This window comes from Mytilus trossulus, chromosome 8 (assembly GCF_036588685.1).
Source record: "Mytilus trossulus isolate FHL-02 chromosome 8, PNRI_Mtr1.1.1.hap1, whole genome shotgun sequence".
Taxonomy (NCBI): domain Eukaryota; kingdom Metazoa; phylum Mollusca; class Bivalvia; order Mytilida; family Mytilidae; genus Mytilus; species Mytilus trossulus.
The window spans coordinates 62,831,080-62,854,960 of record NC_086380.1 but is presented as its reverse complement, the minus strand read 5'-3'; the positions used below and the strand labels follow the sequence as shown (position 1 = coordinate 62,854,960).

Sequence of the window (23,881 nt, the reverse complement as noted above, 5' to 3'; positions counted from 1 at the left end):
TTTATTATCACTGAACTAGAATATCTTTGTTTAGGGGTCAGCTGAAGGACGCTTCCGGGTGCAGGAATTTCTCGCTACATTGAAGACCTGTTGGTGACCTTCTGCTAATTTTTTCTATGGTCGGGTTGTTGTCTCTTTGACACATTCCTCATTTCCATTCTTAATTTTTTTTAATGCATAAAATTGATAAAACACAAAAATATGAAAAGATCCGTGCTTTGAATTAATCATTGTGACTCAAATGTTGATTTGCAATTATTTTTAGAAACACTGATTCTACTTCAAAATGTCCATTTTCATGTGCCATATTGACAGGATTGTGACTTTCAGCGTTACACTTATTGACATCAGCTAAATGCTTTAACAGTTCTTTAAAAATATTAATATGTCCTTTCTGACTTGCTATATATAGAGGTGATACACCATTTTTGTTACACTTATTGACATCAGCTGAATGTTGTAACAGTTCTTTAACAACATCAATATGTCCTCCTTGACTTGCTATACACAGAGGTGATACACCATTCTTGTTACATTTATTGACATTAGCTGAATGTAGTATTAGTTCTTTAACAACATTAACATGTCCATTCTGACTTGCTATATACAGAGGCGATACATCATTATTGTCACATTTATTGACATCAGCTGAATGCTGTAACAGTTCTTTAACAACACCAACATGTCCATTCTGACTTGCTATAATAAGTGAGGAACATCCATCATCAGCACAGAGATCAATATTCAGATCATCACACTGAAGAAGAACATGTACAACATCAACCATGTTGTTGTAACAAGCAATCTGAAGTGGTGGAGTACCATCATTACTACATTTATTGACATCTGCTGAATGTTGTAACAGTTCTATAACAACATCAACATGTCCATTCTGACTTGCTATATATAAAGGTGATATATTATTATTGTTACATTTATTGACATCAGCTGAAAGTTGTAACAGTTCTATAACAACATCAACATGTCCTTCCTGACTTGCTATATATAAAGGTGATATATTATTATTTATACATTTATTTACGTCAGCTGAATGTTGTAACAGTTCTATAACAACATCAACATGTCCTTCCTGACTTGCTATATAAAGTGAAGAACATCCATCATCATCACACAGATCAATATTCACATCGCCACACTGAAGAAGTTCATGTACAACCTCTATCCTGTTGTTGTAACAAGCAATCTTTAGTGGTGGGGTGCCATTACTACTGCATTTATTGACATCTGCTGAATGTTGCAACAGTTCTTCTACAACATCAACATGTCCTTCCTGACTTGCTATATACAAAGGTGATGCACCATTATTTTCAGACATATTTACATCAGCTGAATGTTGTAACAGTTCTTTAACAGCTTTAACGTGTCCATTATGACTTGCTAAAATTAAAGGTGATACACCATTATTGTTACATTTATTGACATTAGCTGAATGTAGTAACAGTTCTTTAACAACATTAACATGTCCTTTCTGACTTGCTATAGAAAGAGGGGATACATCATTATTGTCACATTTATTGACATCAGCTGAATGCTGTAACAGTTCTTTAACAACATTAACATGTCCTTCCTGACTTGCTATATAAAGTGAAGAACATCCATCGTCATCACAGAGATCAATATTCACATCATCACACTGAAGAAGTACATGTACAACCTCAATCCTGTTCTTGTTACAAGCAATCTGAAGTGGTGGTTTGCCATCATTTCTACATTTATTGACATTAGCTGAATGTTGTAATAGTTCTTTAACAACATCAACATGTCCATTTTGACTTGCCATATACAGAGGTGATACACCATTATTCTTACATTTATTGACATCAGCTGAATGATGTAGCAGTTCTATAACCACATCAACATGTCCATTCTGACTTGCTATATAGAGAGATGATACACCATCATTGATACATTTATTGACATCAGCAGAATTCTGTAACAGTTCTTTAATAACATCAACATGTCCTTTCTGACTTGCAAATAACAAAGGAAACCAACCATCCTTTCTACAGTTATCAATGTCACTATTCCTACTTATCAACCATTTGACAAGTTCAATAGTACCAAAATAACAACTTCCACCAAGTGCTGTATCTTTACTGTGAACATCTTCAGTAGAAACAAGTTCCTGTTGCTTCGAAGGATCAAGTTGCTTTAAATGTGTTACGACGTTTTCTGTAAATTCAGTAGAACTCATGTTTCTATTCTGACATACACTGTACACGAATCCTTGCTTCCAGTCTTTCAGCAATCTATCTATATATCTATCTATATGGGTATCAGGTATTCTTATTACAAACTCTATTTCTGTGCCCATGTTATCTGTTATCTTCCAAAGGAATCTCTCTCTAATGAAACTAGTATTAGCATGATCAATAAAAATCTGTATCATCTTCTCCCCAAAGTACTTGGCAAGGAATTCAAACAATTTGTCATGGATCGTTTTGTATTTATTATTCTCATTGACCACATAGGTACCTTCAAGTGTTTCTAGTGAGTTTTTTAAACATTTCATGGATGTTCCAGCATTCAGTTCACATTCGTCTAGTAAATGTAACATGACTGCTTCTATCTTTTTATCTTCTACGGAGAAGTGTTCTTCTGTCAGCGTGTTGTTGAACATTACACAAAGGACCAAGCTACAATATTTTATTTTACCACCAGTATCAGTTTCTGTATACATTTTTTCAATTTCATCTTTAAAAAAGCTAAAAGGATTGCTAAAAAATGTACTTATGCTTACATATTTCTCGCCGTTCTGTTTATGATACAAGCTACATAAAAGCGGGAAAAAGTCAAAATTTGCAGACAATTTAATTGCTTCATCAATATTTCCTTTGAAGTACTGTTTAGCTATATTTGATTTTTCAGCATGACTAAGTCTGAATTCTTGTGAACTCAAATCGATGTTGCACTTGAAAATAGACAGATTGATGAAACGTTCATCTTTGTAGACTTCCAATCTACATGTCGACAATATTTTACAACATGGGTCTGTAAGAAGAGATTTGATGTGATCGAGGTGTTGTTTCCATTCATTGTAAAATTGTTGATTGAGAGTATATCGGCCACATACATCATCATAGACAAATAATGTTTTCCTACCATGTTTAAACCATTTACCAATATCTTCAGGTTTATTACATGGAATGACAGTATAGCCATGTTTCTTCATTATGAGGGCAGTGTGTATGGAAAGAAAACTTTTTCCAATGCCCGACTTTCCAACCAGGGTAACTGAACTTTGTGTCAAAACTTTTTGCATTACATGTTTCTCTGCTACAGTACTAACAAACTGTTGATCATCCTTTTTCCACTGTTCTAAGCGTCTTTCGAACTGCTCTGGAAAGACACAAAAAAAAACAAATATGAAATTTGAGTTTAATGTTTAAAGTGCAATAACATCATCAATGTTAAATACGATTGCTTACGTTATGCTTGTTTAAAAGCACCATTCTTTTTTCGATTGTTCCTATAAAACAATTTTAGTCTTGAGCCAACTTGGTTACTGAAGTTTGTAAATGAGAAAAATGGAGAAAATCAGTAAAGGAACATCGCCGTCTAAAGAAAAGAAAAAATAACAACCTTTTGTCGTTAATTTTACGTGCCGAGTTTCTTTTTAAAAAATAGTTATTATATCTAGGAATTTGTATTTGTTTCTGTAAATATTTGATTTAATACATGAAAATGTTCCTTTGGTTACAGTTCTGCAGTACTAGTCTTTTCCGTCATATCTTTATTATTCAACGAAAAAAAATCACCAAAATAACGGGAAGAAAAGATCCGTTTGAATTATATTTAATTGATACATTCAACAACACTTTTCTTCCCGTTATCTAGGTGATAAAGTTTACAAAGTGTGTTGTTCCTATCTAAAACTTATTTGAAACGGAATAGCACATTCTATATTTTGTAGTGATGTTGTGCAACGAGCCCGAAAAGTTGAATACAATCACAGTACAATAATCAATCCTATCAATAACATCATCCTAAAAGGTTACCAAGTCAACAGTTGAATTATATGTTTCAATATTGTTTTATTGGTATGATATTGATATTGGTTTCATTAAATTAAAAACTATACTTAATATAATAAGTATATTCATATGAACTTTCAAAATACTACAATATGACGATACCTATAATTTGGCATTGCCTAAATTCAGCTTGTTCTCTGACTGTTTATGACGTCTTAAGAATAGATTTGTTTGATGTTGAATGGGTGCAGATTGGTATTTCTGTCTACCTTTCAAGAACAGATACTACGATTTTTTTAAGATTTGTACGTATTTTATTAGATATGTATAAACCATGTCACGTTAAGTAAGTGTTTTCTAGATGGTTTCTATTTACTATCAATCTGATGAGTGTTTTCAACAAATTAGTAAGTGCTAAGTATATCAAAGCCTTTTTTTTTAATTTCAAGTCGGTGCGGTAGATTACCAAGTAACTTTACATGATTATACAAACAATGTGATCATTACTTTTTGGTCAAATTACAAGCAGTATGAAAGAGGTTAACACAAATAAACTAGAAAAAGGAAATTATTTATTTTAAAGAAGATGTGGTACGATGTCTAATGAGACAACTCTCCTCAAGAATCAAAATCACCCATCAATTAAAATTTGTAGGCCATATACTAGAATTTGAAGAGAAAAGTGAGAGTTTTATCTAACTATAAAACGAGATTCAATCCATCATTATCAACATACGAAAATGTCTGTTCCAAGTCAGGAATATGACAGTTGTTATATTCATTCGTTTGATGTGTTTGTGCTTTGGTTTTGCCATTTGATGAAAGACTTAGTACAAATCTGAGAGTACTCGCTATTTTTGACAGCTGCTTCAAAGTCAATAACAACTGATATAAAAGTCATGTCTCTTAGACTAAATTATCAATCAAAAAACCCTAACATCGAATGGATTTTGTGTAAAGACGTCATAAATAGACTGACCATGTTGAATTGAGACCATTCAGAATAAATTTATTTGAAGGACCAATATGTTTAAAGGGGTCATTTTTCAAGAACGCAAAAAATCTCCGTAAAAATCAGGATGAGCTATCCCGCTTAAAATAAGTTAACTTCCACAATCTCATAAAACCATAGGAACAAAGCATCATTTGAAATGCCATAAAAAATGGAATGTTCAAGTTATTTATTGATACAATTTCATGAAACATGCATATGGAAAGATTAAATTCGGTCCCGGCCAGTATATCATTTTTTTTTTTATCTTAGTGCATGTACTGATATTGTGTAGTTGATGAATATCAAATATCTTCTTTTATTGTATTTATACAATAGGTGAAACACTTAAGACTAGATGACCCTAAGGCACTTTATTTAAATAAAAAAAAACATATTTTAGCAGTAATTTAGAAACTTGACGTCAAATAATCATTATCTCCTGTCGTTCTTCAGGCAGAGGCGAAAGATACCAAGGAACATTAAAACTCATATGTCGAAAAACAAACTAACAACGCCATCACTAAAAACAAAAATAAATACTTTTGTAATTTTGCGTTAAAAAGGTGGCAGATAGAATGCAATAGATGTATCATACGTGCCCTGTTTGTACTACAGATGCCTTAGTGTCGGATTAAGTTAATGTTCAAATGTTCTACATAAAAAAAAACTTACCACGTATATGTTGAGGAATAACTTCATCATAAATATCTAAAAAAAAAAAATATAAATGTATTACTTTCAAATTCAGACTTCGCAGATTTTAGATGGCAATATATTTTATATTTTTTAATGTTTTTATTATATCTGATCGCTATTTATTTCAAATCTGATATATTGTGTGATAATCTTTCGTATCACACTACTCAAGAGGTTTTATCTAAGTTAATATCTGTAGATACATGTATATTTTAACACCCTGATTATTGAAGTACATCCTGAGGCGAAGCCGAATGTGAACAGGATAATGAAGGGTGTTAAAATGTCCATATCTACGGATATGAACATGGAAAACGAATTCCCTCCGTATGTTAGTCCAACTCTGGCGATACTTTGAATAATTCTACCTCAAAGTGTAACGTGAAAGCATTGCTTTGTCATAATTAAATTGTCTTTATGGAATTTAGGGAATTTGACATATTTCTAACGGGGTGTACAGATCTGTAGGGCACTAACTTTGGTAAAACCCTACAGGTCGTCAAATATAGAACGTTTTTGATACAGAGACAGATAAATTGAAATGGGCTACAATAAAGTGAGTGTGAAGCAGGATCTGCTTACCCTTCCGCAGCCCCTGAGATAACCCCTAGTTTTTGGTGGGGTTCGTGTTGTTAATTCTTTAGTTTTCTATGTTGTGTCATGTGTGCTGTTGTTTGTTTGTCTTTTTCATTTTTAGCCATGGCGTTGTCAGTTTGTTTTAGATTTATGAGTTTGACTGTCCCTTTGGTATCTTTCGTCCCTCTTTTACATCATAGACGATATGACGTCAACTTTCGTCTTTAGCATAGCTCGGCCAGTAGTCGCATTCATTGACAATGTGGTAGCCAAGTAAATCATTTATATAAAATGTGCGCAAATTACCGACATAATAAGATAAATCGTTAGTGGAATACATATCTTATTACAGACATCATAGATAATCTACAAAATTCGATATTTTACAAGAAGGAACAACCATGGAACTAAGAAAAATTATCATGAAGTCCCCTGGTGAAATGCACAGCAACAATCGGGTATATGGGTTTGCAACAACCCGAGGCTATTGGTTTTGTAACAATGTGCGTTCACTAATTAAAGTCATAGAAATATACTATACCGGGGATAAGGATTTTTCTGAAGTCAAGTTGTACATAATGAATGACATCATCAGCCTACGTCATTTTTGATACTAAGATATGGCTTTAAACTCAAGGACCATTGGTTGTTTCACTATTTGTCATTTTGCAAATTATGATAAAGACTTGGACTAATAACATACTAAAACTAAACCTTGATTTGATTGGCAAAAAACAGTTATTTTGGGGTGAAATATGTGGTTTTAGAGAAGACAAAAAATTGCTAAAAACAGGAAGAGAAGAAAAGTTGTTATTTATGGTCACATTTTTAGACTTAAAGCTTGTTGAAGACAGAAAACCTTATCTTAATTAATTATTATGTAGTCTTCGAGTTATTAATAATTATATCGAAGTAGTTTTGAGGTGAAATGAGTGCATTTTTGTGAACCGACATCGAAAAATAAAAACATCTCCGTTGTTAATGGTTAATTTTCTTGAAATTTGATTGAAAAACATACTATATCATGGGAAATTTTTGTTTTAAGACAGAAATTCCGAAAACAGAAAATGAATAAATATTGATGGTTTTAAAATTTTGAATTAGGATCTAAATAGAATATACTACTACTATCTGATGTTTATCTGAAGAAGTCGTTAAGTTATTAGTATTAAAAAAAATGCCATTCTGTGTGTATAATGTGATTTGTAGAGAACAGTTGTGAAAAGTGGAAAAAATAAAAAGTTCGGTTATTCTTGGTTAAAACTTTTATCATTGGATCTTAAAGACATATATTATTTTATGTTTTATGCATATGTATTTCTCTTGTTATTGATATCAGTAATAATCAATTTGTAGTGTGAAACATTTTGTTTTACACTAATTACAAAACAGGATTGTGTCAATAGTACACGGATGCCCATCCGCAATATCATTTTCTGTGTTCAGTGGACCATGCAATTAGGGGGTCAAAACTCTTATTGAGCATTCAAATTAAAATTGCATATCATAGGGAACTTTTGCTCTAAGTTTTATATTAATTGAACTTCATCAAAATATGCCTGGACCAAAAACTTTAACAAAAAAAAAAATCCTGAGCAGGACAGACGACCAAATGGACGACGGAATAGGACAGACGGACGCCCAGACCGTAAAAAATATTGCCTCTAAGTGAGGAATATAAACAATGCGGATTTTAACATCTTGGTTATTTTCAGTTTGATTTTTAAAAAAAAATGGCGAATTGAAACAGGAAATGTGTCAAAGAGAAAATTATGCCACTATAATTTGTCTTAAACATAGCAACAAAATCTTGCACACAGAGTTTGGCTACAGCTTACCCATAAGTACTTGCGTACACTAGTTCAGACACCACCCTTAACCAATACAAACAAATGAAATATAATTAAAAGTAATTAAAAAAAATAACCCAGAAGACAAACGAAGGCTAGAGGTTTTGACTTTGTTTGGGTGCAATAATGTGGCTGGAGTAAAACGTATTGTGTGAAACTCAACCCTCCCGTAGTTTCTCTAGACGATTTAGAAAAAAAAACCAGAGTAACAGAGTGTCCATGCATCGTCATAAATGTAGCCCTTAATTGTGTCTTTTTTTCATTTACTACTTTTTAACATTTTAATTGCATTTAGTCACAGTTAAACACACACTAATTCATTTAGCAAGCTCTATCAATGTCCACGTTTAATTTCAGATATATATGCTTTAAAAATTGGGAACATATACCAGTTCACTAATTAAATTGGTATGAAATGTAAATCTGATATTGTTTAATGCGGCTTTTGATTTATGTGTATGATTTCAAGATTATTTTTTAATTTGTTTTAAAATCTTTGTTCGTCTCTTTCATTGAGTCCATTAAGTTTAATATAGTAACTGGTGCCTCAAAAATCCCTCTCACTTTTGTCTTCCTTATGTATCCCAATTTTGGATTTTCCCAATTTGAAATGTGACGTTTTAACAATAATATCCTGTTCTTAAAAGATGTTTTGTGATAAAGCAGTTTCTTTCTTGAGTATAAAATGACTGATGTTTATTAAGTCAGATTTTAATCGATGTTTCTGTTTCACCAACATATTGCAACTTGCAAGTATCACACATTAGAACATAAATACAAGTTTGCGTTTGAAATTTGATGTTATATATATGTTGTTATTTTAACCCTTCGGCATGGTCTATAACCTCCTATTGTCGATATCGCCTGTACAGAATATTTGAATGCTACTAGAATATGTTTGAGGTTTTTAGGTCTACTGTAAGCCACTACGGAAAAATCTCTTTTATGGAAATTTAACAAATTTCGTTGTAGAGGGGTCTAAATACAGCACAAACAACATTTCCCAAAACATAAAAAGGTGAAAAAAAGTATATTTCAACAAAAGGCATTTGATTATCACAGGTCGAACAACCGTAGTACATAAATCAGGCGTACTGCCATTGACTATTGTAAAAATAAATGATCAAAAAATTTAACAAATGGATGTTCATATTTATTTGATACAAAAAAAGAAAACAATAAACTTGCGCCATAGATGGTAAACCACAAACATGAGGTGCTATTTTTTTTATTACACCATATGTGGATTTCGACACTTAATGTCTCTTCAGTGATGTTAGGGATCGAAACAGTATTTGGAAGGCCATATAATTTACCTCAAATTAAAAAAAAACTCTTGAATTTAAAAGAGGCGAAATAGGATAAACGGATTTTATAAACCGGGGAGAAATATAATACAAGCCCAAACGAAAAAAATATGAACAAGTCAAAATTAAAAAAAAAACGTTCAAACTCTTGAATTTAAAAGAGGCGAAATAGGATAAACGGATTTTATAAACCGGGGAGAAATATAATACAAGCCCAAACGAAAAAAATATGAACAAGTCAAAATTAAAAAAAACAACGTTCAAACCTATGATGGCGTTGGATACAAACCTCAATTTTAAACATGGGCATGTAAAACGAATGGCGTTGTAGAGGGGTTTTAATACAGCACAAACAACATTTTCTAACAGGTTGAACAACTTATTTTCTTAAACCCTACTAATTGCCAGTGACGATTGTTAAATAGATTGATCACAATATTCAACACATTGATCTATATAGTAATTCAATATCAAACAGAAAACATTAAACTTGCGGTAAAGATGGTAAACGACAAACATGAGGTGCTTTTTTTTTACACCATATCCGGATTTCGACATTTAATGTCTCTTCAGTGATTTTAGGGATCGAAATATATATACATATATAATTATATGTATAATCCGTCTTAACATCAACCCAACAATGTTAGATATGTAAATTTGTTGTCGCAATTTATTTTGTTCTTCCCTCGGCAGGATTCGAACTCCTGAAAATGCGATATTTTGGCGCCAAATTTCCTGCACTTTATCCGACGCGCTGGAATGGTACCACTCGACCATCTAGGCTTCACTATAATAAAAAATTCGTTGGCCGGGTGTTACCTTTCCTCGACAGTTTTAATCTCGCGTCATAATGCATTACATGGTATATAAGGCATAAAAATGAAACTGTAACAGATCAGATGAGTTATCTTTTGTAAAGGATCCGATAAATTAATGCAAGATAAAGTCCCAAAAATTATGATATTATAAATACGTCTGAACAAGTCACGACATATTTAGTCCATCGAATCACCAGCACTGATAGCGATATAAGGCTAACAATACATTCTGTATATTTAATTTGTCTTAACTGAATCCAACAATAGTAGATCTGTAAATTTGCATTCGCAAAGTGTTTATAATAGAACAAAACCTTTACCAAGTTCCATTTATAATACATCTTACGAATAAGTTTGAAACAAGGTTTATCAGTTTTCGCCTAAGAACTGTAAACAAGTTGGTGACTTATGGTCAGAGATAGCGTTTAGATAGTCATTTCTAATCTGAAATTATATGTGTAGATCGTCGTTAGTCGTTTGAGTTACCTTCTCATTTACAAACCACAAATTTTTCTTCTGTATTCAACTTATTTAAAGAAATTTAGATAAACAAAAAATAAACACCTCATACCTAAAGAATATAAATATAAACCTTTAAGGTCCACTTCAGGATAAACAATTGCCAATGAGAAAACTTTCCACAAGAGAAAACAACCATGTGAGTGAGGATGTTAAAAACTATAATAATTCACCATAAAAATATATAACTGTTAAGACAATTAATTGAAAAAAAACACATATGACAGAGAGCAAACAATAACCACCCAGTAATAAAGGGCCTCCTACTTGTGATATTCATATTCATAGTTAGCAGGGTTAACACATTTGCGAGCACACAACGCTCCCAGGAATATAAATAGTTTTGAAATATAAAACAACATAGGTACAAATTGTCAACTCAGTTGGAAAGGAATCGACTCCATGAGATCAGCACGAAGTATATACTTAAATAACAAAACGACACTGAGATTTCATAGGTAGTTCAAAGCTAATTACAATTGACTTTATTTATATGGTTTGTAAGAACTGAGATCGTCGCTAATTACATAAGTAGCTATTAGCTCCGAGGAGTATGAAATTTTCATTTGTGAAAAAATATTCATCAGTCATAAAAAACTTATCATTTTTTTAAACACTATTGGATTTTAAAAATTCTAAACATGCTGTTCAGAAGAAAAATGAAAATACAATTATTTTCTTTATTAGGTTCGGAACAAAAAAAAAGCATTAACTACTTTGAGTTTCAAAAATTAGGTCTTGCAATATCATTTTTTATAAAGGACAAAACATTTGTTTCGAAAACCCCCTACCCGTAAAACAAATCACTGTCGCTTCCCTTATCATAATGGCATAATTATGTAAAATAAAATGTAATTTTGTGACTAAGTTGTTTACTCTGTCTAATTATGAACAATTAACCTTGTAAAGGTTATATACCAACGATTTGGTGAGGAATCAGAGTCTTTGATTGTGAAATAGCGGAACTTAATCTTGGTTTAAAGCTTTATTGAAATATAAAGGGAAGTGATGATTTGTAATATTTTTTTTTATTTGAGATATAAATGTATTGTTTTGTTTCAACAATTTTTTTTTTTTTATTTATTTAACTTTGGCAAATAAGTTTGTGTTGCAGTAAGTTGCAGGTTGTTATCTAAATAGACTATATGCACACTTAATGGATAATTGACAATCACAGACTCAGTCAAAACACATTTACCATACTACATAGACCCAACTCTATAAAAAAAATGGGAAGCACAGACCGGAAAACACAAGCGACCTCAGGTGCGCTGGAAATATCAGCATATCCCGCTCTTGCAAAACCGTCGAAATATTATTGATTTCAACGGACATTGGAATGCTTTCTTTAAAATATGGTTGTCTTACTTACGCATTGTTGTCGATATAATGAAATCATATGCGACTGTCATACTACTGTCTATAAAACCAGGTTTTATCCACTATTTTGTAAAAAAAAAATCAAAGCATATATACTTTTATATCCATATTGGCCCAATGGATAACGGATCACATACATATTACTAGATTCTTTTGTTAAAAACAATTTACATAAGCATAACTGAATGTTGATGCAAAATGGTGTACATGTAGTTATAGACAACACGAACCCCACCAAAAAATTAGGGATGATATCAGGTGCTCCGGAAGGGTAAGCATTGTGTTTGAAATTTCATTTAGATGTTGATTGATACAAAACAATATCGGTACGAAGCAATAATACTTGCAAACGAACATAATATAGAACAAAATCTTATTCAATATTAAGTATTTTCAACCATCTCAAATACCTTTTATTTTCAGTTGTAGTTTTCTGGAAAAGTTTCCAACTGTCACACAATATTCACCACTGTTTTCTAATTTAACGTTCTTTATTGTAAGGCTGTGTTTTGTTCCTTCATTAGACTGTAAACAATTGTCGTCTAGTATTACAGCATTGCCATCTTTCAGCCATTCCACAGGTAGATTTGTAGGGCTTACTTTACAGGTTAATGTTGCATCGTCTCCTACTATGTACTCAACACTGGAAGGGTCTTCCAGGAAACAATCTGTTTAGATAAATTATCATAAAGATAGACAACTTGTTTGATTTGTTCATTTATGCAACAGCGTATTAGATTTACAAAAACAATCTCCGTTAACTTAAAAATAATTACACATGGGTTTTCGATATCACAGTCAACTAGTCAAAATATTTACGGTAGACAGACATCATGCGTTAATAAACATGCAATCATCTTATACGTTTAGGTTTTTCATTTCTAATCTTATAGAATACATTTTGTTTTCAAGTACAAAAAAGTCGCCATTCAACTCAAAACATAATCAAACCTTTTAACAAGAACGGATATAGTTACAATGTGTTTCCATGTCATGAAAATTGGCATATTTTGGTATTAATATTGATTCACTCAAAGGGTCTTTGCATCGGAATTAAAGTATTTTTTTTATAAAACCATTTGTTGGCCTAATTCGGGTAATGTTCATCTCATATGTTGTATGATGGTATGATAGTAAACCCCTAACGGGAAGGATTGCACATAATTTTCATACGATGAAAAAAAGATTATCTTTCAATCAGTTTAGGTCTGCAGCTGGCATGTCAGTTACTGCTAGTAGTCCTTTTTTGAAGTATGCATAGTGTTGTCATTGTACCGGCTTGGTTTCTTCTGTAACGTATTCTGACATCGGACATGAACTACTTTTAAACTGAGTTTTAATGAACGTATTAATTTCTTTGTTTATTCGACGTTGGGTACAGTTATAGGTGAGGGTTGAGATCTTTAAAACTCGTACTACACTGCTGCAAATTTGAGCCTGTCCCAAATCAGGCCTCATTTATTTGTTAGACTTGTATGATCTTTAGATTAGTTCATTCAAACGTTTTGTAGTTAAGTATCACCTTCATTATCACTGAAGTAGTACACATTTTAAAGGGGGTGAACGATACCAGAGGGACCCTCAAATTCAAAGATCGGAAACAAACTGTCAACGACATGGCTAAAAATCATAAAAGACAAATTAGTCCAAAAGAAAACATAGAAAACAAAATACTAATCAACAGGAACACCAACAAAAAACACACTGATTTCAGACTTAAATTATCTGTCTGAAAGTACATGAACACAAACTTATATAATATATAATATAATATTATAATATAATATAGAACAACATCTTATTTAATATTTAATTTTAAATTTCGTATCGACATCGAATACCTTTAATTTGCAGGTGTAGTGTTCTGGAAAAGTTTCCAACTTTCACACAGTATTCTCCACTGTTGTATGATTTGACATTCTTTATTATAAGGTTGTGTCTTGTTCCTTCATTCGACTTTGTACAATTTGAGTCTAGTTTTACATGATTGCCTTCTTTAAACCATTCCACAAGTAGACTTGTAGGTTTTACTTTGCAAGTTAATATTGCATCTTCTCCTTCTATATTCTCAACATTGGAAGGGTCTTCCAGAAAACAATCTGTTAAGATAAATTATCATAAAACATAGAGACCTGTTTCGAATCGATCAAGTTTGTAACAGCGTATTTGATTTTTAACGTAAGAAATCTCGTGTTTCATTGAAAAAAAATAGTACATTACTAATAGGGTTTTCGATATCACAAACTAGTCAAACATTTACTATTTGTTATCATCGGTATCAGTCCACATAAAAATATCTAATACATTAAGGTATTTCATTAATTTCTCATCTGCTAGAGTAATGTTATTTACACAAAATAAAATTGTCGCCTTTCAACTCAAAACCTAACCTAACCTTTAAACAGAATTATTAAGATTAGATAAGACAAAGTAACAATATTGTTGTCAGGTCATTAATGATATCATTTAAGAATTGAATGCTTCTTTTTGTAAATTTATTGGGGTGTAAAAGCGTTGACCGAAGTACATTCTAAAAATGTACGCACGGTCAACGCTTTTACAACCCTATAAAGTTACAAAAAGAAGCATTCAATACGTATAATTACATTTTTTAGCTAGGATTATAAAAACACGATTTTCATGAAGTTTAGTTTTTAAATTCACCTGTGCACTTTATTGTGGGACCTCGTGTCATCATGAATGAAATGTTATTGTCTCATGCAATTGCTTACGGAATAACATGTTATGTGCAATTAGCCAATCAGAATAACGTATTATAATGAAACATACATCTAATGTAATTATATAATACAGTAGTATACCGCTATTTGAAAGTCATAAATCGATTGAGAGAAAACAAATCCGGGTAACAAACTAAACCCGAGAAAACACATCAAATAAAAGGGGAAAAAAACGAAACAACAGAAACCATAAATTGCAACAACAACAAAAAAACGGCATTGTAACACACATAAAAAAAAAACTGGGAGTTTGAATTATTGCGTTAACAACTCTGTTGCACTATTCGAAATAATGAAAAACTCCTGATCTTTTCTTGATTTTGAGTATACATGGCTCATTGAATTCTGTATACAATAGTGCATACATTGAATTTGAAAGTGACAATTTACTGTATGACATGTTCCTTTATTTTTATTTATTTTTTATTGTTTATTGAATGCTAAAGCTATTAAAAAAAAAATTTAATTTACCCCCACGCAATGATAATTATTATTCAAGAATTTTGAGTATTTAAATATAATAAGAAAATGTTTAAATGACTTTTACTTTTTTTTTTACTTGAGATTTTTTCCTACCATTACAGAGTACTGTTGAAGAATTTCTAGTCTATTTTTGATTACCTTAGCCGTATTTGGCACAACCTTTTGGAATTTTGGACTCTCAATGCTCTTCAACTTTGTATTAGTTTGACTTTAGGAATATTTTGATATGAGCGTCACTGATGAGTCTTATGTAGACGAAACGCGCGTCTGGCGTACTAAATTATAATTTTGGTACCTTTGATAACTATTATAGTTTAGTAAAATATAGTAAACTTTCATGTAAAGTGTAATTGAATAGACCAGATTTTTTTGGAGCCTCCTCTATAAAACTTTATTTTCCTTATTATAGAAAAGGTGTAGATTTGATTTACATCTTAATGGATCATGATAATAATTATCACATAAATTGCTGAGAAGAGCCTACTTAAAAACTCTGAGAATGCTCGGAGCTTCTCGTAGGAGTACACTTATGTTTCCTAATTTTTTGTTACTGTCTATTTTTGGTGAAAGTTTTGATAAACAGATGATTACATATTGAAATCAGAATTTATATAATACATTGATTACTACAATGTAGCTTAAATTAGTTGAATGAATATTCATTACAAATTGGTTTGGTTGGTACATTGCATATCAAGACAACAGCTTCTTGTTTCTTGGAAAAAACTAAAACACAAAAATACTGAACTCAGAGGAAATTCTAATCGGAAATCTATAATCACGTGGCAAAAACGAATGGACAAGAACTTGGATGTTCCTGACTTGGTACAGGGATCTTCGAATTAAAAAAAATGATGCATTAAACCTTGTTTTATAGCGCTAGACCTCTCTTTTTGTTGACAGTCTTATCAAGTTCCGTTATATTTACAATGATGCGTGAACTAAACAGGCATGATAAATAAAATAGTCAAAATATAGGAACATCAGTCATCATCATGTAACAATTTAAAAAAGAAACAATTTAACAGAGCACAAAACATCTTGTTAACATAACATTTTAAATGGAAATTTGGAATTATAAAATAAACATACCTTTTATTGCATGTATAAGCAATGGTCCCCCAATTGCGAAAGTATCAACATAAAATCTTGTTTTAGACAATTATTGTTGTTCAAAAATTCCAAAAGTGTTCTATAATTAAATAGTTATCAAAGGTACTTGGAGTATAATTCAATACGCCAGACGCTATAACTAAAACCATCATTCAGCTTTCAATTGATCAAAAATAAATTACAAGTATATTCAATTTATTTGTAAAGCTTAAATGTTCTTCCAGACTGGGCACAACTTATGTTAGAACACCTATAATAGCAAAAACAAAATGCCAATAGCTTGTTTATATTACTAATTATAAGCGCACATTAGCCAGCTAGTAACATACATACGAGTAATGCACAGAGAACTTCAAAATGATATTACTTATGACCAATACAAGTTGCTGCAATATAACCAGTTCTTCTTGTAATCAAAGTTTGTTTGCAATATTTCCTTTTGCTATCTGAAATTGCTTAATAAATACAAAAAATATGAGGATGGTTAGTGGGAATGTGTCAAAAAGACAACAATCTGACCAAAGAGCAGAACACTGAATTAGCAGTCAGACTTCTTTTTCGCCAAAATTAGATCCCCATTACGATGGCTACTTTTTAGAAACGTACATGAAACCATTGAAAGGATGACGCTAAGCTTATTTAGATCGTGTAAATCGATAAATTTATCTAATAGCATCATTACAATTCTGATATGCCAGCTGTATATCAAAACACAAATAAATATTCAAGCTATTGAGCATCACTGATGTTTTGTTTATGCTCAGTCAACTTAAAACTATTGTCTTATCGGTTTCAGTTGATATTTAAAAACATGTTTATGAAATATTTCGTTGAAGAGCAGACAACAACATTTCAGAGGTTGGAGACTAAAACAATTTACCTCAGATAACACGCGCAAAAAATTAAGTTTTCTTAAGTAATACCTTTTAAGAGACCACATTAAGCGTTTAATTCCTTACCTTAGAAATACACATATTTTGTCATTGGATGCAACTTTGATAGTAACAAGTTTCAAAATCAAGTCTTGAAAATGGATTGGAGCAGTTATGACAATTGAGGACTAAAATCAACTCAATAAACATATTGCACCTTGTTTTTTACACCGTCAGCCAACATATGTACGGCCCAAACATTTGATGCATGCACCAATAACTCTCTTGTTAATGTTATTTGATGAAAACAGTAGTCTAAACAATAGAATTTATAGAATATGAATGGAAATGATGTATTACATATATAGATATAGGAAGATATGTTTACTTTGTACTTTTTCAAGACATAACAAACAACTTCTGACATTTAAAGATGCACTGGACCATTTCTGTTTGATGAAATTATTGCCCAGTTTTATAATTTTTTCAACAAAAAATATGATCGGGGTCAGAGATGGTAGTGCATGATTTCAAAAGATCAGTTTTTTCTGTGGATTGTATTTTAATGCAAAAAAAATAAACCCACTGGTAATTCAACCTACCATAATTAACTGTTTTATGAAAATTACTAGTAATCTACAGTTTAATTATTATTTAAGTCAAAACACGTTTTTAATATACATTAAATCCTAAATTACGGACTTTTATTATTTTCATACAGCTTATAGACACAGATTTAACAATTCAGATACACCAATTTGGCTTTGTTACCTTCTCTAACAAAAAGGTTCCATGTCTTTTATTTTTTATATAAACTTGATTTTCCCGTCTGTTAGACAAAAACACAAAAACATGACATATTTGCTAAGGTTGATCCCTTTTTTTCTCCAAAAGGTAAAATTATCAATTTAATTTAAAAATGCTTCTGTGGAATACAATGTTTTAATAAAAAATCACATATACTTCAGCTGTTCAACATAATTAACTGTTTTAAAATTAATCATGTTATTTGGATCTAATCTGAAATAAAAGCATGGTAAATTGACCATCTTTCAAGTTTAATTCATAACACAGTATGGTTGTAGCAAATGAGGGACGAAAGATACCGAAGGGACAGTCAAACTCATAAATCTAAAATAAACTGACAACGCCATGGCTAAAAATGAAAAAGACAAACATACAAACAATAGTACACATGACACAAGATAGAAAACCAAAGAATAAACAACACGAATCCCACCAAAAGCTACAGGTGATCTCAGTAGTTCAGGAAGAGTAAGCAGATCCTGCTCCTGGCACCCATCGTGTTGTGTATGTGATAAAAAATCTTGTTACAAGTCTAATTTGGTTGGCAAAATTCGTAAAGCTGTTATATTTTCGCTTTATACTTTCTAACATTAATTTGTTTTGCTAAAATTATCCCAATATTTTTTCCAAATGTATCAATATATGAGTGTAACTAGAAGAGCGTCAAAGTTGTATTACACGAAATGGCGATTAGACAAAATCATTACTTACCTTTATGGAGTAACGGCATTTCAACTGAAATTAAATTTTAGTTTAAAATGATTGTACTGTTGATAATGCTGATATATGTCATAAAAAAAATCAAACATGTAGCGAAAGAAATAACTAATTTAAGAAATATTAATAACTTTATTTTTTACTAATCCTTATTTTTGACCTAACTCTGATTACTGGATAAGTAGATCATGAAATCTTATTTAGATTATATTGCACATAGGATCATAATGTGTAGATTCTGCGTAAGAATTCTTACAATTATGTATTCCATTCATTTGGTTGTTAACATTTTAAATTAGGATTTTACTAAAAAAACGTAATTTTGAATGAGCACTTTACAGTCAGCTTAAATACACATGCTACAATAGTAAAAATATATCAATAAAAACTTTTTCTTATTTAATAAACATAGTTAAAATGAGAATATGTAACCATGTAAAAATATCAATTACAAGCAATAAGCAATAATAAAAATTCCTTTTTATTTGTTTTTTTTTAAATTTTCATTGATGTGCTTTCTCATATCATTTAGTAATTCCCGCTGAGTATTATACACAACATACCGTCATTTTTGGGGCTTTTTTTTCTTTTCTTTAAATACAATATTACAATAACCACAACTGAAACTGCTACTGGAACGACAACTCCAATTATAATACCAGCACTGAAACGTATCAAAATTAAGTTTATAGAAATTTATACAGACAACTAGGGAATATTCTTATGTTATAAATCGCACTTTGAAACCTTACATAAAACCCTTGACACTTACCAAAAAGGATAGCATGACAATGAATACAGTATTTTCCTTTTGGATAAAAATAAAGACTTAAGTTAGATTCTTTATAACTGTTTTTCATTTAAATTACATGTCTAAAAATCATGTTAATTGTCTCTTTGATGTTTGTCCATTGGTTTGAAAATCGACTATCGATTATTATAAACATGTATTACCACTTAGGGAGGTACAGAATACCTAAGAGAAGATTAGTCATTGTCTGTTTCATTGTGGCGTTTTAAAATATTATATGCAATAACTAAAAAAGACAATGATCAGAATGTTAACAGTAATGTTACAACAGAAGTACACCTATTGTTATTCAATAAATATCTTAATCTATTTATATAGTGGAAGATATTAGCAAGCAAAATCGAGAGAATTTTGCAAATGATGATACAAGCATTAAAATTAGCACGAAGTATCATTATTATATACTTTTTAAGAATTAACTGCCGACCATGACCTCTTTTAAAAAATGGCTATTGTTTCCAGTTCCAAAATACTTATTTTGCTGGAAAACTTTTGCTTTGACTACATTCCTTGAAATTGACGTATTTAAAAAAAAATATATGGTTATGAAACAAATGCGTGTATAACTTTGCGCATGCGCAAAATATGTATAGACATACAGAGTGATTTGCACCCACTACCAGGGCACAATAATGTAAATCGTATTTCATCCATCCGACGAGGATTTGAATTTCGTAGACATAACTTGGTCATCATTTAATTCCTCTAAAAGTCTATTCTCTTCCAAGGAAGTAAGTGTAATTCCTATGATACCACTGTTTGAAAACACGCCCATTCTGTTGAATTGATCAAGCATTCGATGGATATGGCAAAAAAATGTGGTAAACTTTCAAAATCTCGGCCAATTTAAGTGTAGCTGTACAGAACCAACTTTTGGTATTGGCTAAGCATATTCAGTGGGAATGGTCAGATTTGTACGGAGAAGATAAGTTTAGTTTAAACATATTTATTTATAGTGGATTGGGAAATAAGTTTTGCAACTTATATAAATCCCTTTCCACTTTGCGGGTGCGAGTGCTGCCTTGAAGCGGCATTAGCCTACTGTTTTTCGAAATCTACAAGGGTGTCTTTAACGTGCAAGAAAATGGCTCTCTCTCAACACGGGGCAGCCATTTATCGTCCCCTTCCGACGGACTATCATCGTTTCCTCAAGACCACACTCGCGAATGGTGTCAAGGGAGAGCCGAAAACTGAGTTCCTGAATTTTTCATCCCGAACGGGAATCGAAACAGGAACCTTTGTGTTAGTAGTCCGATGCACTAACCACTACACCACGGTTCTCTATGATAAGTTTATCGTTATGTTTGGTGGATAGTACTCTGAAATGGCTTGTTTTTGAAAATAATTTTGGTGATATATAGCATGAAAGTGGATAGACTTATGCCCTCACTAAAGCCGATATTGCAACACATAGAACGCCATATTATTTTCATGTATGTACCTAGGACTAAAAATGCACATCAGATAACTGCGTGTGTTTTCCTTAAATCATCTATGTGTAAACGAACAAAGTTTATTTTTTGGCGTCCACTTATGAATCTTTAAGAACTTCGTGTGCTTTCGGTCGTACACGCATTTTATGAGTCAGATGTCTTACCTCAAAACAGTATATTTACTTACATCACAATTGATCAAATACAAACACAGAATAATGCAATTGTGAAGAGCGATGTTGGTGCCACCAAAGATCCTTTTGAGACGATGGATGAATAGAAAAGTCAGTAGACTGGTAGATGAATTTGAAAAATTCTAGTGGTTTGAGTCATTCAAAAACAGATGAACGACACCATGAAGACTCTACGAAACACAAAAGGATTTCTTTGAAAAGTATCAAAGGCTTTCTAAAGTAATCAACGAGTTTAGAACTCCATTTTCTTTTTTCTAGAAAAGTGGTCAGATTTGTACAAAGTTGACTCTTTAATGAAATTGTTGACTCCAAGGCAGTTGAAATATGTATATAAACTCCAAGTATTTGGTCCGAACAATACAAAGATCTTTTGAAGCAAATGCAAAACGACGGAGAATCTGCTTTTTTATAATCAGACAAAAAAGCATTATTTTCTATTATAGCCGTAAAATGAAATTGGGAATGTCTTTGTTAACTAACAAAGTTGAAAACTTAGTAGTATTAGGGATTGCAGCTCTTGCAGTATTATGTTTGGACAAATTCTGGATAGGTTTGTGAAGGAATAAAGACTTTCGATGGGTTCATGTATATAACATATCAAATGTATTTAGTCCTCGTGCAGCTGATATTTTTTCCTTTCATGCATTCTGTGAATGTGACACTGTGGCAGTATTTGGTGGTGAGAAAATGAAGTAGTGAGCTTGACAGATCTGTGAAGTTTTTCCAGATGTAACGGATGATTTTGCTCGTTTTAATTTTTAATGAAGACATAGCCATGAACAGCATAGAGGCATTTGCTTGCATAATGTACGGTAACATCAACATTTGCTATTAACAAGGCACGATTTGAATCATTTGTCAAAAAGCAGCGCCCTTGTGATGTTATTCCGCCTTTCTCTTTCAGGAGCACATCAAAAGAGAAGCATATTCAGGTGGACTCAACCGGATCTATACATTCGACAGGAACACGTACCAAGTCATGAACACTGGGTTTGGATAAAAGAAAAAAAAACAATAACAGTTTAAAACCAAATGAACTTCTTTGGCTGTCGTTGCACCCTCATATCCTGAACTTTTGAAATACTGATGCAAAAAATCCAGCGGTATTGGTAGCTGTAAACGCTAACGTTCTGTCCCTCTATGTACGGGTTTGTGTATTTGCAACTGTCAGATAATTATAAGAAATGCAACCTGTCTTTTCTAACCAAATTAGGTATTTGACCTTAACAAACAAAGTAAGTGATATCTTGTAAATAATAAAAAAAATGAATAAAATTGAAGTTTTGAACGTTTTAGCCGCTATTTTGGAACCGGAAGTCACTTTTTCGTCATTTATGAATTGTTTCATCGAACTTTAGGAACATACACATACGTTTTATGAAAACTTACTTTGAATAATACTTACAACACAGCTTTCAAAGGATTTACGAAATGTAGCCATTTTTAACCTTTTGCAACCATTTTGGAACCTGAAGTCACATTTTCGGTCATTTAGGTATTGTTTCATCGTACTTTAGGAACTGTAACTTACGCTTTAGCAAAACTTACTTTGGATTATACCTCAAACACAGCTTTCAAATAATTTACGATTTGTAGCCATTTTCAACGTTTTTGCCGCCATTTTGGAACCGGAAGTAACTTTTTTGTCATTTGTGTATTATGTTCTCGTACTTTAGGAACTTTGATTTACGTGTTATCAAAACTTCCTTCGGAATGTGCCAAAAACATAGCCTTTCAAAGGATTTACGAAATATATCCAAGTGGATATGACGTCATTTGCAAAATGAGCGGTGGCCATCTTCATAAATGGATTTTTATTAACCTTTATACCAAATGTCATGCTTGTATCACGATTTGCACAATCATTTCTATAATATCTATCACTTATAGTAACACATTTTCCATAAATGAATTAAAAGTTAAATCATTCAAAAAAGAAAAGTTATAAAATCATATGTGTTGTAATGGTCAAATAAAGGGGGAAAGAAGGACAAATGATTTTTGTCATCGTTAATGACTACTTCAAAAATTGAACTATATTAACTACATACTACTTGATTTATTTCACTTGACTGGGCGGAGTTTAACCGGTTCGCTCATAAGAAACCAGTCCATCTATAGATAGGTGTTTTAGGATAAACTCATCAATGAAGTTTCCAGTCATTATTTTGTTAATCCCTTTGACGACCCTAACAGGTGATTAAAATCAGTTATAATTATAACGGCAATCATCCTTATCACACACATCTTCAAATGGATTGTACTTATGCAAACTAAAACGCAAGCTCCGACCGATCAGTTAAAATGACATTGGTAATATCAGAAGAGGTTATGTATCCCCTATTTGGATTACCACAGTTCTATTGTGTTAGAGGAAGAACAGTTGAACGAGATCTGTTGGCATGAGGTTGTTTTTGCAAGTCCCCTCTTAACCTACAGTGAAATGTAAGTTATCGGTTTAGCGGCGTTTAAAGGACTTTCTTTACTCATAGAAAGGGAAAATGTGCTCATATAAGAGAAATGTTCCGCACAGTCTATAACGAATCTAAAATGTATGCCTGTGTTGTTTTAC

The 23,881-nt window shown here is 31.8% G+C and overlaps 1 protein-coding gene across 1 annotated transcript in view; it reads right to left on the bottom strand.

Annotated features, from left to right (window-relative positions):
* Positions 1-223: 223 nt before the first annotated feature.
* LOC134727852 (uncharacterized) overlaps positions 224-23,881 on the bottom strand; it is a 34,369-nt gene continuing 10,711 nt past the window's right edge. Inside the window, exons 4-9 of the mRNA XM_063592246.1 lie at positions 14,529-14,533; positions 13,980-14,237; positions 12,549-12,806; positions 5,662-5,697; positions 1,073-3,360; positions 224-925 (exon numbers count right to left, since the gene is read on the bottom strand). Coding sequence (XP_063448316.1) covers positions 224-925; positions 1,073-3,360; positions 5,662-5,697; positions 12,549-12,806; positions 13,980-14,237; positions 14,529-14,533 — 3,547 coding nt within the window. The remainder of the gene's footprint in view (positions 926-1,072; positions 3,361-5,661; positions 5,698-12,548; positions 12,807-13,979; positions 14,238-14,528; positions 14,534-23,881) is intronic.